Source organism: Protomyctophum bolini (assembly GCF_963924005.1).
Source record: "Protomyctophum bolini genome assembly, chromosome: 9".
Taxonomy (NCBI): Eukaryota; Metazoa; Chordata; class Actinopteri; order Myctophiformes; family Myctophidae; genus Protomyctophum; species Protomyctophum bolini.
Window position 1 is genome coordinate 2,039,741 of NC_137870.1, and position 16,616 is coordinate 2,056,356.

At 41.7% G+C, this 16,616-nt stretch overlaps 2 protein-coding genes across 3 annotated transcripts in view; one reads left to right on the forward strand and one right to left on the reverse strand.

Annotated features, from left to right (window-relative positions):
* The window catches only part of ulk2 (unc-51 like autophagy activating kinase 2), a 65,342-nt gene extending 52,871 nt beyond the window's left edge, over positions 1–12,471 (reverse strand). For both annotated transcript variants that reach the window (XM_080771625.1, XM_080771624.1), the window contains exons 1-3: positions 11,241–12,471; positions 6,138–6,230; positions 5,848–5,889 (exon numbers count right to left, since the gene is read on the reverse strand). In XM_080771625.1, the coding sequence (XP_080627751.1) occupies positions 5,848–5,889; positions 6,138–6,230; positions 11,241–11,330 (225 nt within the window). In that variant the 5' untranslated portion in view covers positions 11,331–12,471. The remainder of the gene's footprint in view (positions 1–5,847; positions 5,890–6,137; positions 6,231–11,240) is intronic.
* Positions 12,472–14,164: 1,693 nt separating this feature from the next.
* tex12 (testis expressed 12) lies at positions 14,165–16,596 on the forward strand. Its single transcript, XM_080771802.1, has 4 exons — positions 14,165–14,279; positions 15,359–15,458; positions 15,967–16,018; positions 16,397–16,596. The coding sequence occupies exons 1-4, from the start codon at positions 14,175–14,177 to the stop codon at positions 16,539–16,541; spliced, it is 402 nt and encodes a 133-aa protein (XP_080627928.1). The 5' UTR covers positions 14,165–14,174; the 3' UTR covers positions 16,542–16,596.
* The last annotated feature ends 20 nt before the right edge of the window (positions 16,597–16,616 follow it).

The window sequence follows — 16,616 nt, forward strand, 5'->3', positions numbered from 1 at the left end:
CCTAGCAGATCATGTCTGTCTGTGTGTGTCTGTCTGTCTGTCTGTGTCTGTCTGTCCCGCTATATGTCCAAATATGGAGTGTGTTGCATCATCAGCTCCATATATGGGCACAAAAGGGGCCAGGTCCACATATACAGTAACAGCGGGACAGACACACAGACAGACAGACAGACAGACAGGATCTCAGCTGCGTTCGCTTGACGCGTTTGCGCGTCTTACTGGTGTATATCATCCTGCCCTTTCCACCATCCACTGATCGTAATGGGTATGTAATGTAATGTAATGTAATGTGTACAGTAATGGGTACAGTCAGAGAACAGCCCTGTGGTGTAAAGTACAGTTACAGTAGCTCCACCCACTAGACGGAGGACAGAAAAAGGTTTATAATAACAATACCGATCCACTCTTTAAGGACAACTTTAGTTTGTTTCAACCAAGGTTCATGTTTTAGGTTGTTATTAGAGAAACTAAAAGGTGAGTGTTCATTTTATTTCATTTGCTGCTTTCTTTTGTTTTGGGGATTTTAGCTGTTTTTGACAGGGGGGAGGGGGCATTCGAGCATGGGGCTATATTTTACAAAATATTATGGCGATTTATTTTTTTTATTATTTACTGTAGTCCTAATAAACCCCAATAAATTGCATCTGACCACAGGATCTATTGAATGTGACAAACTGACATATTGAGCCTATACACACAGTATAAGCCTTCCCCCAGTAGGCTACCTTCACATTCAGTAGATCCTGTGATCTGCTGTGGCCAGATGTAGTCCTGGGGTTTATTAGGACTATAGTAAATAATACAAAAATAAATCACCAAAAAATACATATTTAGCCCCATGCTCGAATGCCCCCCACCCCCCTGTCGAAAAGAGCTAAACTCCCTAAAACGAAAGAAAGCAGCAAATGAAAAAAATAAATAAGACTCATCTTTTACTTTCTCTAATAACAACCTAAAACATGAACCTTTGGTTGAAAAAAACTAAAGTTGTCCTTTAAATAGGTGACCCACTTCCTGTCTGTCTGTCTCACTCACTGGACATTACAAGAGCTGTGAAGAAGCCGCGCTGACCGAGTAGGAGAAAGGTCACATGACCATCCCCCACCCCCCCCCCCAAAGCATGCCATGATGCAAGGTGGAAAACCCAATGCCCCGAAAGCCAATGAATGCCCTGCCCTGAACTAAACCCTTCATCCAAAGGAATGCGGTCACAAGCAGCTGCTACACACTCTCCCCCAAGTTCAGCACGAGTGACCAAAGTGGACCGTGCTTGTCCGACTCCACACCGTCATGTTTTTAAGTCCTTGAAGAGGTCAGTATAAGTGCTCCAAGCTATAGCCTTGGATTTAAACCATGGTTTTGTACATGGTTTTGTACCCCCCCCCTCCAAAGATATATGAAATTGACCGCCGACCCCCATATGAAAATATGTTGTTCCAGGGACCCCACAGAAGCAAAGATTTGAGTTAAAAACGTTCACTCAGAAAGAATATATTCAAAGACTTGTGCCACATTTTCACGATTTTTCAAAAATAGCAGACCCACAAGCTCATAGCGTGGCACTCAGTGCCGCGCTATATTCCCAAAATGGGTTAAAGTCCCCCTCCAGCCAGTTTTACTGCCTGCTGGGGTTTACGAAAGGCAATAATAATATGGGTAATAAAAAGCAAAAGAACATGTGACGAAAAGGGAAATGTGTGAATGAGTAGACAGGACCGTGGGTGAAGGACAGAGAAATATCAGCTACCAACAGACCTCCGTTACATTCAGAGAGTGAACACACACACACAGCACCACAAACAAACACTGCTGCTCCCAACAACAAGGGAGAGAATGGAGAGAGTGAGTCAGGGAGAAGCCACAGGCTCAAACAGCACTTTTAGTGTCAGCAGACTAAAAAAGAGGGGGGGGGGGGGGAAACCAAACGACTGCATTGCTGTGTGCGTGCGTGCCCAGGTGCGTGCGTCTCTTTCTCTGATCTCCATATCCAGCTATGGCCTCTCCTGGTTTGTGTCACAGTCTGTGTCAAAGTGACAGCTGCTGTTTCACTTCATGACGATGACGACGCTGAGACAGACAGACAGACAGACAGACACACACACACACACAACTCCCTGAACGACCCCACATTAGTATCACATGGCTGCCCGGTCTTTATGAGGCCATGACGTCAGTGGTAGTGTTGCCATGGCCGCTTATTATAAGCGACTTTGGACTTGTTTTTCTGTGAAGTTGCTTTTAAATAATCGGTAGTTGTGTTGTGGTTTGAGTTTATTTGTTTCTAAAGTGTAGTTATTTGCTTATCGGTAATTAGGCTCGTTTCCAAATGTTGTTGGTTCTCAAATATTTTCATATTTCATGTCAAGGATCTGTAATGTAATTGTCCACACCGACCACCCCCATCTGAAAAATGTTTTGTGGCAGGGACCCACATACGAGATTAGGTTTGGAAAATAGCTGAGGAATATTACATGTAAATTGCTCATTTTGTGGAGTGGCTTCTTTTGGGCTTGCTTTCACATAGACCTGGTCGCTTATTTCTATCGCAAACTCTGGCAACACTGAGTAGTGCAGGAGGGCCGGACGGTCTGGGCAAAGAGAGAGAGAGAGAGAGAGAGAGGTCCCCGGTGGCTGGGGGAGGCTTACGCAAATACAGGACATATCTCCACTTCAAGGCAGTACGTGGTGGAAGAAGTACTCATTATTTTATACTTAGGTAAAAGTATCAATAGCAAAACCTTGCCGTCCTGTTCCGTTTACCGTCCACTAAAATGACTTCGGGTTGCCTGATTCCATGTGAATGCAGCATTACAAGTAAAAAAGAAAGTCCAGAATTCAAAATATACTTGAGTAAAAGCACAAACGTATTGGCATCAAAATGTACTTAAAGTAGCAACGGTAAAAGTACTCATATGTGCCATTTCAAGTTTTCAATTGTGTGTGCAGATATTTTTTGACACATCTACATCTACCAGCTCACAATGCATGTAATATTGGAAATACCCCTGCAGGTAAAAGTAAAAGTACCTCAAAATGTTTTTTAAAAGCTAATGGAAGCATGCTCTCCAATCAGAAGTGACAGGAAGTGAGCTGTGCTGAACCAGGGCTTTTATAACACAGAGACACTGATGTCATTCTAGATGTTTTTGAAGTTATTTTTAACTCATCACCGTTGGTCACAATGGAGAGAGACAGGAGAGGGCACGCTGGAGTCAAACCCACAAGCCACAACAGAACAGCCATGTTTATATGGTTGGCCCACTAAACATTAAACATATATATATATAGCTTCACACCAGGTGAGAAGATTGGTGCAGAGTCTGCAGACGCTTTAACGCATTTTGACCTGAGATCAGATTCTAAAAATGTCTTCTACATCCTGACTGAGTTTTCTGAAAAAGCCATGTTTCTATGTCAGTCGTTCTTCGATTTAAAAAAAAATAGCAGACCTACGAGCTCATAGCGCGCCACTCGGTGGCGCGATATGAGCTCGTAGGTCTGCTATTTAAAGAATAACATAATGCTAACATTCAGTGATTTGGAAAAACCCCTCTGTCTGCCCCGGTAACAAGATGTGCACATGCACGCACTACACAGTGGGGGGGGGGGGGGGCCGACACACTGAAAGCATCATCGATGTGAGCATCACTTTTAAGATGTGTTCCCACTGGACACGAAACCCAAGCTGTCCATATAGAGGTGCAGAGTTTATCACCCTCGCTGAATACAATCAGATAAGATTTCGGAACGTTTCAATCTCATGAAGAGGGCCGTCATTGGAAGGAAGTTAGAGGTTCATGTAAAAAACCTCAAGTAACGTGTGGCTATAGACACTACTGAAGACAATATCTCAGCTTCTCCGCAGTGGTCACACATACCATACCCAGGAGCCCTCGTACAAGGTGTCTTTGACTATGCATGCACCTCTTGGTACCACAGCACCTCAAAGGCCCTTAAGACAAGGCTCCAGACCTCCCAAAACAAACTGGTCAGGCTCCTACTTGGCCTCACCCCCCGAACACACCGAACCCCTGCCCACTTTAACAGGCTGGGATGGCTTAGGGTGGACGACAGACCAACAGTCATTAAGACATGTGAATCCTTTGACTCTTTCAAAACCGCTCTCAAAGGGCACCTACGGACGGCTGCAATTCGAAACTGCAGCCCCCGTAAAACCTGAATCCCCCCCCCCCCTTTCCCCTCACTGTATATGTATCTTTTCCCTTTTTGCTTCCTTTATGATGAATTCCTGTTCTGTTCGTTAACTATATAGAAGTGTCTATTTGTACGTCTCTAAATGTTTTGATGAATTGAACAAGGTGGACCCTGTTGTAAACAAGTGTAATGCTTAATTGGGTCGTCCACTCACAGTTAACAGTCTTTGCATCGAGTTTGTGCTTGAAATGTACTGTAATTCTGCAAACTGTTGTTACTGTATTTCAATCAATCAAAAAAAATAACCCTGCTAAATTTACAGTAAGAGCAATCCATCCATTACAGTGATGAACGACGACCGTTGCAGACAGAAACTGATAAGAGTAATGTTGGCAAAGCAGTGTGTGTGTGCTGGACGTGGCCCGCAGTCACATGCTCTCATGTGAGCACACTGTTATGCAATCATGAACCTGGAGGTTATGCGCCATAGCCTAGCTACTGTAGTGCTCAAAGAGCCAATATTTGTACTGCAAATATATGAGAAAGTCTGGAAATTATTTTGACAGCTTTTTTTTTTTAAAGTAAACTGTTGTAAGCCGGTGTCCTGCTGAATGTAAAAAGCGTATATATGGTATTGTTTCTTTTTTTACTGGATATGTCTGATAAGTGGACATGATTTCTGAATAATAATAATAATACCAGTAAGAAGCGACCTCGCCCTAAAAGGCTGAAACAACAGAGCTTCTTATCATCATCATCATCAATCATCATCATTTTTCGGCCGGCGGTCGAGATCACGGATTTCACGATGCCACGCCAGACTTTCCGGTCCTCCATTGCCATCGCCAGTTCCTGCTTGCTGAGCTTCTTAATGAGTTAAACTATTAAAACTATTAAAAGTTGACGTGACACAACACGACTGCCGGGAAATGCAGGTTTTCATAGTAACTGCGACCATGGGTCGCAAAAGCGACCATGGCTCAGGAGCAGTGTTTTTTTTGGCAGCAAATTTCTATTTTAGTTTTAGTCATAGTCTCCTGAATAGTTTTCACTTAGTCTCAGTCACATTTTAGTCACCTGGAATGTATTAGTGTTAGTCTAGTTTTAGTCGACTAAAATGTCATAAGATTTTAGTCGACTAAATCTACAGGTGATTTAGTCGACTACAATGTATTTTTGCGGGCCTTGTTGCACTTATGACTTATTTTACACTTGCTGAAAATAGCCGATCACAACGCGTGGCAGCGAAAACAACACTGCTCAGGAGGTAAAGCAGTTATCCGGTGAACCCATGGCTGTCATACTGGCTTCATACCAAAGTGTCCTCCAGCACTAAACCACTAACTGCTCCCCGTTAATGTGAATGTGTGTGAAATGGGAAACCTGAGACCGCCAGCACCTATCGGTGACATTCAGGTTATCAGCAGCAGATGGAAGGCCAGGTTAACTCAGCAGGTGACCGGAGATATGCTGAGTTCCTCTATCTATAAGGACTTTGCTTACACTTGCTTGTCTTACATGTCATGTCATGTACATACAGAACTGTACATAGAAAGATGTATATGAACACGTATTCAACACTAGCTCCTGGTGCATCCTGGGATGGTTTTGTACGGTAGACATTTCATTAACAAACAAAACATAAAACAAACAAAAAAGCATTCACTGCAGGGAAAAAAAACAAGAACATACCTGGACATCGTAAAGTGCCACGATGTTTTCATGTTGAAGTTCCTAGGTAAAGAAAAACATATGAAATGCGTTAACAAAATGCGTTTTTTTTAAAGAGGACATGTTTTGCATTATTTCAAATTTAAGGAAAATAAATGCCCTAAATACAGTGTCTATATTTTAGATAGTAGACAGTCTAGTTGCAATCCGGTCATCTACTGGCTATTTTGTTGATATTTCTTGGCGATGACAAATTATTCCTCAAGTACATCTGAGAGATAAGCAAGGAGCAATTAAGAGTCACTGATCACCTTCAGGATTTTGATTTCTTTGCCAAGGAGGATCTGGGACTTGGAGAGATTCTTCTTGTTAATGCTCTTGATGGCAACCTCCCAATCTGTCTTCTGCACAGGACAGAACGATAGAGAGACACAGAGAGAGAGAGAGAGAGAGAGAGAGAGAGAGAGAGAGAGAGGAAGGAAGGAAGGAAGGAATGAAGAAAGATGGGAGCAATTAGTTAAAATTACTTTTATTAGTTCCTAATCCGACAACCTTGATTTAATGCCAGGTGTGTGTGTGTGTGTGTGTGTGTGTGTGTGTGTGTGTGTGTGTGTGTGTGTGTGTGTGTGTGTGTGTGTGTGTGCGCGCGTGTGTGCACGCGCGTCGTCAACATTAACAATGATATAGCACCGTTGTGTGAGAAGGCTGGGCAGAGGACAGGAGAAATCTTAGATGTTTCAATGACACAATAATACACTTGTGGTTTCAAACTCACACCGGCTCATCCCATCCCATCGCCGCTGAATGAGACAGTGAAAGAAACACGACACTCCAATGACAGCTACAATGAGAGGCTGTGACCTGCTCATGCTAAACTAACAATGTAGAGGTCTCATTTCTACCCAGGTTGAGATAATGTTTCTCTACACGGACACACAAGCCCCCATGGACTGGAGCTGTCATGAATAGAGGGTTCGACCCCATATGATCTGAGACGCTCTATAGATGCTCAGCTGACAAATGTCCCAACATTTGAGGACAAATAAACTCAAAGAGTAATTTGATGTTTTAATTTAGAATTAGAAATAGAAAAAACAGAGGGACAGAGGCCCCTTTTTCCACCAAAAGAAAAGTTGTTCCGTTCTAGATTCTTGGAACCTCGGTGCTTTCACTGAGCCGGCTGCCTTTCTTTGGGTCCAGTTCAGAACCAACTTTTAGGGTTCTGAACCAATTAATTTTCAGTGGAAACACGCGGGGAAACCGCCTAAACCGCCTTCAACCGGTTCAACCCCGATGGAAAAGGGGCCAGAGAGAGAGAGAGAGACAGAGAAATGAATGACAACTCAAGTTGCGGTGGGTATAACGCTCCCGTCGGCATTGGAAATTGTAGAGCAGGACAATCTCTGCATAAAATCGAGGCTTTCCAAATTATGAATCTAGGTTAATAGGAGATGTACTTGCGGTCTGCGGCTGCAGTGCACACTCTGCCTCTGGCATGGCCCTGAACACGAAAGCAAGAGTGTGTGTGTGACTGCAAGCTCTACCCATCCCAAACCGACGAGTAAAAACACACTCAAATGTGACTAGTGCAGGGTAATATAGAACGTGTAGAGTTAGTTAACGAACGTTTAATTGAAAGTCAACATATAACTATTTACTTACTGCATATTTCGGTGTGAGACCAATATCAGTCATCAGGCATATCATATAACACATCTGAACATTGTTGAATTGCATATTTGCACGACAAGGACAGCTCAGAGAAAACATGGCAACACAAACACATTGTGGAGTATTGAACGGGTCGACATTTTAATGCGAAGCCCGTTTTATTGTGAATATATTATCTGGGACATATTTTAAGTCCTGACATGAATCTGACTGTGTCTGTGTGTCTGTGTGTGTGTGTGTGTGTGGGGGGGGTGGGGGGGGGGGGGGGGGGTGGGTGGAGGGTCGGACTTTCTTTGGTGAGTAATCAGATCAAGCTAATGACTCCCATGGCACGATGCCACCAGGACTACATAATGGGCAGTTTTTAGGAGTGCAGAGTAAGCATTCTGTGGGTGCAAGGAGACGTCCGGTTCCAAATGGGAGGAGGACGTCTCTCTCAGGACAACAACACATGATCTCATTAATTTGTGAATCATATGAGATTATGATGGCGTGAGCAGCCAATACCTCTCCGCCTCATCATCAGCGGCACTCTCTGGTATCAACGTGCTGACGGAAAGACAGCCGGGCTGGACAGAGTGTGGACACTGGGTACTTACTGTACTTACTGTACTAGCATACAGGTGACGTTATTCTGGACTAGAGGACAGATAACAGTCAGATAGTGGACCACTGCTGACAGTGTTTATTTTAAACAGGACATTTATGCAATCATATTCAACCAATCATTCTGGATAGTACTTACTTACATACTAAAATGTATACTACTACTACTACTGTATACTACTGGAACGAATAATACACTTTTTTTCTGCGAGGCTTATGCCAATACATCTGTTGATTTTTTCGATTTTTGGAACCACAGAGGGGATCATGACCGGTAGAAAACAAATAGTCAAAGCAAGGTATATAATTAGGGATGTAACACAACAACGTTATCGATGATATCGCAATACCAGAAATGTCTCTCAACATTGTCATATAGGCCTCTCAATATTGCAGTGGCCTGCCCTATACCATACCAACTATACTGAATAGGTATTTAGGCCGAATAGGTTATAGTTTTGAACAACGGTGGAGTAATACATCTTCAGTTTGGGTGTTGTTAACAACATATCTGGATTAAACACTTGAAGGAGAATTCCATACTAAAAGGCTTTCTTACCTTTCTTTGTACCGGTAGTTGTGACGTCCCCACCAAAGAGGTCCAGGTGTTATTTTGTGCAAAAGCTCCTTATTGGCTGTTTCCCCTACCATAAGCCCTCAATGAATTGCATTGAATTGAATGGGAATTGAATGGGGCTATGTGGTGTTGTGCTAATTTGCTTATTTCCATCGCTCAGAATTTAAAAAAAAATGTATATATCCTCTCTTCATAATGTAAATAATATCCCAAGCGGCACACTTTACTACTTATTTCGATGGAAATAAGCAAATTAGCACAACACCCCATACCCCCCAATGCAATTCATTTAGGGCTTATGGTAGGGGAAATAGCCAATAAGGAGTTTTTGCACAAAATAACACCTGGACCTCTTTGGTGGGGACGTAACAACTACAAAGAAAGGTAAGAAAGGTAAGAAAGCCTTCTAGCATGGAATTCTCCTTTAAGTTAACACTACCAGAAATACCTATAGCCTTGAATCTACCAGAAACACCTAGCCTAGTAGCCTTGAATCAGCCCTATATCCTGTAAGAGACTCCTGCTTAAAGGCTGAAGTGATCAAAGGCCGGTGTTACGAGCAGAGTTGACAGTAACCTCTGTCCTGCCCTCGAACTCCTGGCCTCCTCCTTAGGAGGAAATTAGCCTATGAATAGCAATGCAGAGACGAGGGATATATAAATACACCAATCACATGCAGAGTCCATTTTAACATCAGGACAGAGGGGACCACATGTGAAATATAACACTTGGAAGTTGTATCCATAAAGCGGTCCACTTTGACAGAATATAGTGTGACCAAACTTTAGTATTTTTTAAATCAGATAGGGCTTTGGCAATGTAATGCAAGAATAATACAGATAAAAGCTAAAATTACACTATTTTTTGTTTAACCAAATGTCTTGATATACAAAAACTACAAATGTGTGTGGATAACACTATTATTATGATTTTTCTTAATATCAATAATAATCCGTTTTTATAAGTGGGTAAGATTTGCACCATGAGACTTTTGCTAAATCATCAGTTCTCACTCAGCCCTGTCTTTTTTTTTTTTGCTCAAATAATGTGTGGCTTTTTGTATGTATGTCTTGTCTGTGTACATCATGTGGAATACAAATTGTATTCATGTGTTTAATTATTACACTTTCCCTCTACATAGTAGCTTAACCACGGGAGGTAATATGATATCTAATTAGTATGTAACCAGTGTGTTATACATGTATATTCTCTCTTCTGATTCATGCCAGCTGTGTGGATGATGAGAGTTCTTCTTCTCACCTCATTGTCCTTAAATGCAGACGTGAACTTAGATGCCTGTCTGGAAATATGGCTGTTGAATGTATGTGTGTGTGTGTGTGTGTGTGTGTGTGTGTGTGTGTGTGTGTGTGTATACACCCTATCTTGAGACAAAATCAAATTTGTCAAAGCCACAAAAACGTCAGATTCAGCCCAAGACAATGACTTTAAGGCCACTTATGTAACTTCACTGCTGGATGGATTGCATCTATTGCTTCCAAATAGCATGCAGAAACACTGTTGCAGCGTAGTTAGTTCCATATTCGGTTGCTAGCCTCCAACTCATAGCCTCCGACGCTCCGAGTTAAGCATAATTTATACTCCATGGTGCATAAAACTCTGTGAGCTTGTAGGTTCACCTATTCTTTTGTTATTTGAAGTAGGCTATAAATTAGTCTCACAATATGGGAAAACAGAGAGCCAGAGTACTGCAGAGAGCCATAATATAATAAAGGCTGCATAGACTCTACACTGGGTCCATTTGGTTACATGTACACTCTCAGAGTTAAAATAGGATTTTACTGTGTCATGTCTTTTTTTTGCGGCTCTTATTGAGGAATTGAGCTTTTGTCCAATTCCCTCTCATATCAGAAGGAATGGGGTTCTATGATGTCATCACACAACACACACACACACACACACACACACACACACACACACACACTTCAAGACGGGCATCTAAGGTCAGGTCTGCACGTAAGGACATTGAGGTGAGAACTCTCATTCACAGCCGGCATGAATCAGAAGAGAGAGTATCCGTCTATTACGAAACATTATGAATATCATTCATAGAACACAGTGATTACATAATCAGATACCTCCTGTGGTTAGGTAGAGGAAAAACACTGTCTGTACCTCATCCTCCCACCCAGTACATCAGTGCTGCTGGAGTCATTCGAGTCATCCGTTCATGAATGGATGTCTTCTACTACACCTACACCTCTATGGCCACGCATAGGAGCATAAACTCAAACTCAGCCGCAATAACAAGCAATGAAATCCACTTGCACGGTCAAATAGCATTAGGTAAATAGCTGAGTCAGGGCTACAGTGCTTTAGATGATCTGTGAACATGAATAGCCATTGTCATTCGGGAAATAATTCAGAACAATGACACCAAAATGTTGCAGTGTATGAGGACAATGCGATCTGTATTCTGCCAATGACCCACATGTTCACAGGAAAGTGAGAAAAACATCAGTTATTGAATCTAACTGAAAGAGAAATGGGGCAAGAGGGGGAGGGGAGGGGGGGGAAGCAATGCAGTTCAGCTGCTATTTACCTTTCTGTGTCTTCCCTTGAAAACAACAGCGAAAGCTCCGTGTCCAACCAGGTCTTTCCTGCTGTACTCAAAATCTCCCACAGCTTCCATTGTAAAAAGGACAGTCCAGTTTATGCCAGGTTTCTCATAAATGCTCCAGGGATGCAGCTGAATGTCACAGTCTTCTTAACTTCAAAATATAAAGGCTATAGATGCACACACATAATATATAGTATATATATATTTTCTCTTTTTGTGTGTGTGTTACCCGTCAATTTATTTCACAACTGGCTGACGAGCACAGCTTCTCATTATAACTGTTCTGATATCTCTATTTATTGCTTAAATAATAGATGCAGATTGGCATGATACGAGGCTTCTAGTCAGTCAGCATTGCAGTCGGCCGAGAAACACTGGGATACTGTCTTGCAGAACTGCGATACATAGCATATAGCAGGTGGCTCTAGGCATGGCCAACCAGGGTCCAAATGTACACAATGGTAGAACACAGTGCCAGCTGTCCTTCTCTGGCCCAGTCCATTACTTACAGAAGCCAGGGCTGAGCGTGCTGCATTGGTTCCTATAAGGCTCTCGAGGACCAAGTCAGTGTATTTATCTCTATCCTATACGGGTATGGTGACTGCACAGTCTACATGATGTCAGGTGGATCTGGACATGAACCCAAAGCCTCTACAACACCTGCAGACCACCTCAGCTATCTGACGCTAACCTGACAGCGGCATAATGCATCGTAATGACGACTGTCCTTCCTTGCAAACATGCTGGGCATGGACAAACTGATGCTTGTTTACCCGTTAATGTCAGGCAGCTGAGTGCATTGATTTAACACGCGCACACTCAACAACGACGGCTAGATAAATAGTAATCATAGGGCTTTTACTAGTATAAATAATATGGCCGGGGCATCCTGCCACAAACGGAATTCGTCCTTTACAATACAACGCCTTCCTCCCAGACGGTCCTCGGGGTTCGGGATGTCCAGTTGCAGCAGGAGACAGTCTCGCCTCCTCTCTTGGAAACATATGAGCATTAAATTCCGGGATGTTTCACAGCATTTCGTCCTTCTGCAATGTCTCCATCGTCAGAGTAACGTCTCTCTTCTGATCTGCCATCCGAATAGAGTTTATTTCCCTTGTTTCGACGCTGTATAGTCGATCATTTCATCTTGACGGTTAGATATGTTGTCTGTGTTGTTGTATCCTTCTTGGATAATAACGACAGGGATCTGACTCATCTGACGTCACGGTTAACAATACAGGAAGAAAGTGCCCTGGTACGCTTTTATACCATATCCCTCCGCGGAGTCTTCCGCTGCACAGCCTTAACTCCTTTGTTCACGTACCTTCCGCTGCAAGAGACAGTGCTGGATGACAAAGTAATACATACAATGCCGGTAAATTGTTAATAGGAAAATGCTGTGCTAAAGGTTTGTTCCGAAAGGATATACCGATGTGTGGAAAGGATAAGCCTACGTAGTACGTACTGTAAATTCCAACCAGACCAGATAAAGAGCCTTTCTTTCTGAAGAGAAAAAGAGGAAAAAAACCACACACACACACACACACACACACACACACACACACACACACACACATACATGAATTTGACTATTTTATTTAGTTACCAAAAAAAGTTCAGTTTTATTTATTTCTGAGATCATGATTCATGGCGGATCATGGAGGTGGGGGTTACTCTAATTAATACTCGGTGGTTCAGACAGGGCTACTGTATGCCCCCTGGTGGATATGTGGATATAGAGCACAACATTTTACTGTGTTGAATTAAAGTGGAGACCACTACTCAAACAGTGGGTCAGGTGGTCAAGTGGTCAACCGACTCAACCCTCAATCGAAAGTATAGCTCTATTCTGACTCCATGAAAGAACAATGTATGTACTATCAAATGAATGCCCTCACAACTTCAGCTGTGTGTGCACAAGTCAATGTGAATTTTAGGTTCCAGCAATGTTGCTTTTAATTGTGCTCATGCTCGTTTGATTGATTCCTACAGTTTCATTAAATTGGTTCACAATGAAACTGTTCAGTGTTTTGTAAAAGCCTTGAAATATTTTTAACTTAGCATTTTAGGTTGGACTTGTGTTTTCTTCTTCTTCCTAATTGTTACTATCCTCTTCATGTTCTTATAAAACTTCATAAAGAACACAATATTCTTCATTGTTATTGATTTATTAAACAACTATCAAACACATCTACGGTAAGAAAAAAAAACATTGGTGTATTTACACATCATAGTATAATAGTATAATATTTGATTGGAGCAACATTAAACCGATGTTACGGGTAAAAAAATAATGCGTGGATAGGTGGTGTTTGTTTGCTAGCTAGAAAGTCAGCTATTGTGGTGTCGCGCGCCGGAAATAGCAAATCTACAAGCTCACAAGGCCTTCCATCGGGAGGCCCTTTGAGCTTGTAGATCAGCTATTTTAAGCGCGCGACGCCGGCGTACGATTGAACATCGGGCTCAACGTAATTTAGTCAATTTCAGTTTTATGCTACTAACCAGTACCACTACCAGGTAAGTTAACATTGGGGAGCTTTTGCTAATAACAATACATTTTATTTAGTAGCCTAAACACGTACAGTGACTTGTCACTTAATTATAAGTTACTACAGTGCAGATAACAAAAAGCCCAGGGAAAGACAGCAGGTCAATAATATATATTTTCTTTTTCAGTCTGTACGTGGGTTAGCTAAGCTAGCGAGCTGCCAATCAATTTAAGTGAATACTCAATACATACAGCTGGTTAGCACTGAGTGGATGACTTAACAAGTGAAGACTGGGTAGATAGTTTAGCGGTGTAAACAGAGTTAGTTGTTTACTATTAAAGTTAAACTTGTGTATTATTAAGTAACATTAACATGTCATATCCTCCTATATTTGTCATTTTCAGTAACGTTGGAACACAAATACACAATGGAAGGGTCAACAGTGACAGGAAAGCTGATTCTACCACCAGTGAACCACACAGGACTGAATATGAATAACAGCAAAGGTCTTCAACAGAAAAGAACTCTGGAGGTGAGCACAAAGGAGTGGGATAATAACAATATAAAGGAACTTGTTAATTTCCGCTACTTTACCTTCATTCAGTGGTTTTCAAAGTGGGCCTGCGGCTCATGGGGACCCCCATGGGCCCTTGAGGGGGTTCCAAACTTCCAGGGCCAGGGGGTCCCCAGCAAAACGAGAAAAAAGGCACAGTTGTGATGCTTTTTGTTTTGTTAAAATAAATGTAAAATAGCTGCTCTGTATTTTCATAGTAGGCCTAATCATTGCCATATCTTTGTTCAGTAACTAGGATTCTCTTTATCTCTCGAGCTCTTTAGTAAACAGAAAATGAATTTTCAGGACAGGATACTATACATTTACAGGATACAGGATGGACCTTTGTAGCTAAATTGCAAATGTCAACAATATACACCAACTTAAACGAGGAATAATTTATTTTAAACAAAAACCCTTTTTGGAAGCCTTGGAAGCCTTCCTTTTCAGGTTGATCCAGTCTGGAGTGGAGGAATCAGAAGTACCCCAAATTCCCTGTGATCAAGGGCATCAAATTTTTAAGGCCTAGTGCCCAATGGAAGCCTTGATGCGGCGAATTAATCCGACATGTTTCTTCAAGTACTGTACGTCTTAGAATTGTTCATTTGGTATATCCATATTTTATTCCAAGTCGTAGCGACTGCAAGACTAAAAACAAACAGCGGGGACAAAAACAGATATTACCATCTGCTCTAGACCGGATCACACAGCGATTTAGAAACACAGACCAGGCTTTCCTCCGAGGTGGAAAGCCTGGTGATGTGAAGTTAGAACAAAACTACAGCCGATAGTTATCTCATATTGTTATGATATGTGCTGTAGTCCTAGTCTTCAAAATCAAAGAACTAAAATATGTTTGATAATACAAAATACAGTAAGTAAGTAAATACATTGAGCTTTTATACAGCAAGTCTTAACATTTCCTCATATCTATCTAGCTTTGTCAGAAAGCACTCACTTTAGATGAGGAAATTGTTTTGTTTGTAAATTGGCCTTGTGGCCGGAATAGCATTCTTCAGGCTGATCACTGAATGCAACTAATCTACTCATTATTGTAGATGGAAGCCTACGGTAATGAGCCTCCACAGCAAGACAGCTCCCCACCAGAAAAGAAAGGGGCTGTGGATCCAACAACTGCATTTGAGATGGCAGTTACAGGTAATGTTATGCCCAATGTGAAGTTTTTTGTCTCATACAAGATGTTTCGGTCTGGTGAAGAATGGGTATTCCAATTATTACTATTCTATTACTAATTCAGAATCCACTGTATTGTCATTACATGACATGTTTTGCCACTAGTGACTAGTCACTACTCACTAGTGACTAGTCACTAGTGACTAGTGACTAGTCTAGTGCCAAAACATGTCATGTAATGACAATACTGTGGTCTAGTCACTAGACCATTGCCCAAATGATGTTGATGAAACAGAATCCCACAGGTCATGTCTTGCTCTCTGGTCTTATTGATCTTTCAGTCACAAGCTGATTGATATCAATAATGTTATGTAAATGATGTACATTATAATGTGTATTGCATTATATCTCATCTACGTTGCCAGCTCATGTCATATCCCAAGACTAGACTTAACTGCTGATGTCATTTGGATTCTCAATTTATTTTCAATCTGTGAAGTTGAAGGCTTATTGAGTTATCTTTCGTTATCAGGTGCAAATGAGGAGACCAACATGCTGTTTGCAACATTTGGTGATATCTTAAGGTAAAAACATTACATATCATATGTCTTCATTGACAGTGTGAGGCAGATGTTTCCACAACACATTTCTGATATTATTAGTAGGCCGACAGATTTTGTACAAACATCACGCAAATAGGTACTACACATTATCTCTATAGACGCCTATCTAAAATGATTGTATTACAATTACATATAGCCATTGAGTCAAACTTGTATACGCATGGAAATGTGTACCTTACAACAAGTACTGCATTTCCAACTGCTACAGAAAAATGCCAGTCACATGCCAGGTTATTCCTTTTCGTTCTATCGTCACAAAGGACTTAATTTACCACTTCATTATGTTTCATGGCTCAGATTAGTCAATTCTCTCTATGACAGTGGATTTCTCTCCTGCAGTGATAGAGTTGCAGCAGATGTCTCCCAGATGAGGGGTCTGGAGGGCATTCTGTTGGAGGCCAACAGCCTGGAATCCCACCTGAAAGAAAAGAAAAAGCACCTTGGGCGTACCCTGGCTCATATTTCTGACAAGCTTACTGGATAAATTGTTTTCCTCCATGGAAAAGCAAACACATGATCCAAGTGTCTTACAGTGTGTAACTAATCTAACAAAAACAAG

What these genes read in the sequence shown, in the direction of transcription:
- tex12 (XM_080771802.1), top strand. Translation starts at nt 14,175, where the DNA reads ATGGAAGGGTCAACAGTGACAGGAAAGCTGATTCTACCACCAGTGAAC. An exon ending in AACAGAAAAGAACTCTGGAG is followed by an intron (nt 14,280 to 15,358) that starts GTGAGCACAAAG and finishes TCATTATTGTAG; the next exon opens with ATGGAAGCCTACGGTAATGA. An exon ending in ATTTGAGATGGCAGTTACAG is followed by an intron (nt 15,459 to 15,966) that starts GTAATGTTATGC and finishes TTTCGTTATCAG; the next exon opens with GTGCAAATGAGGAGACCAAC.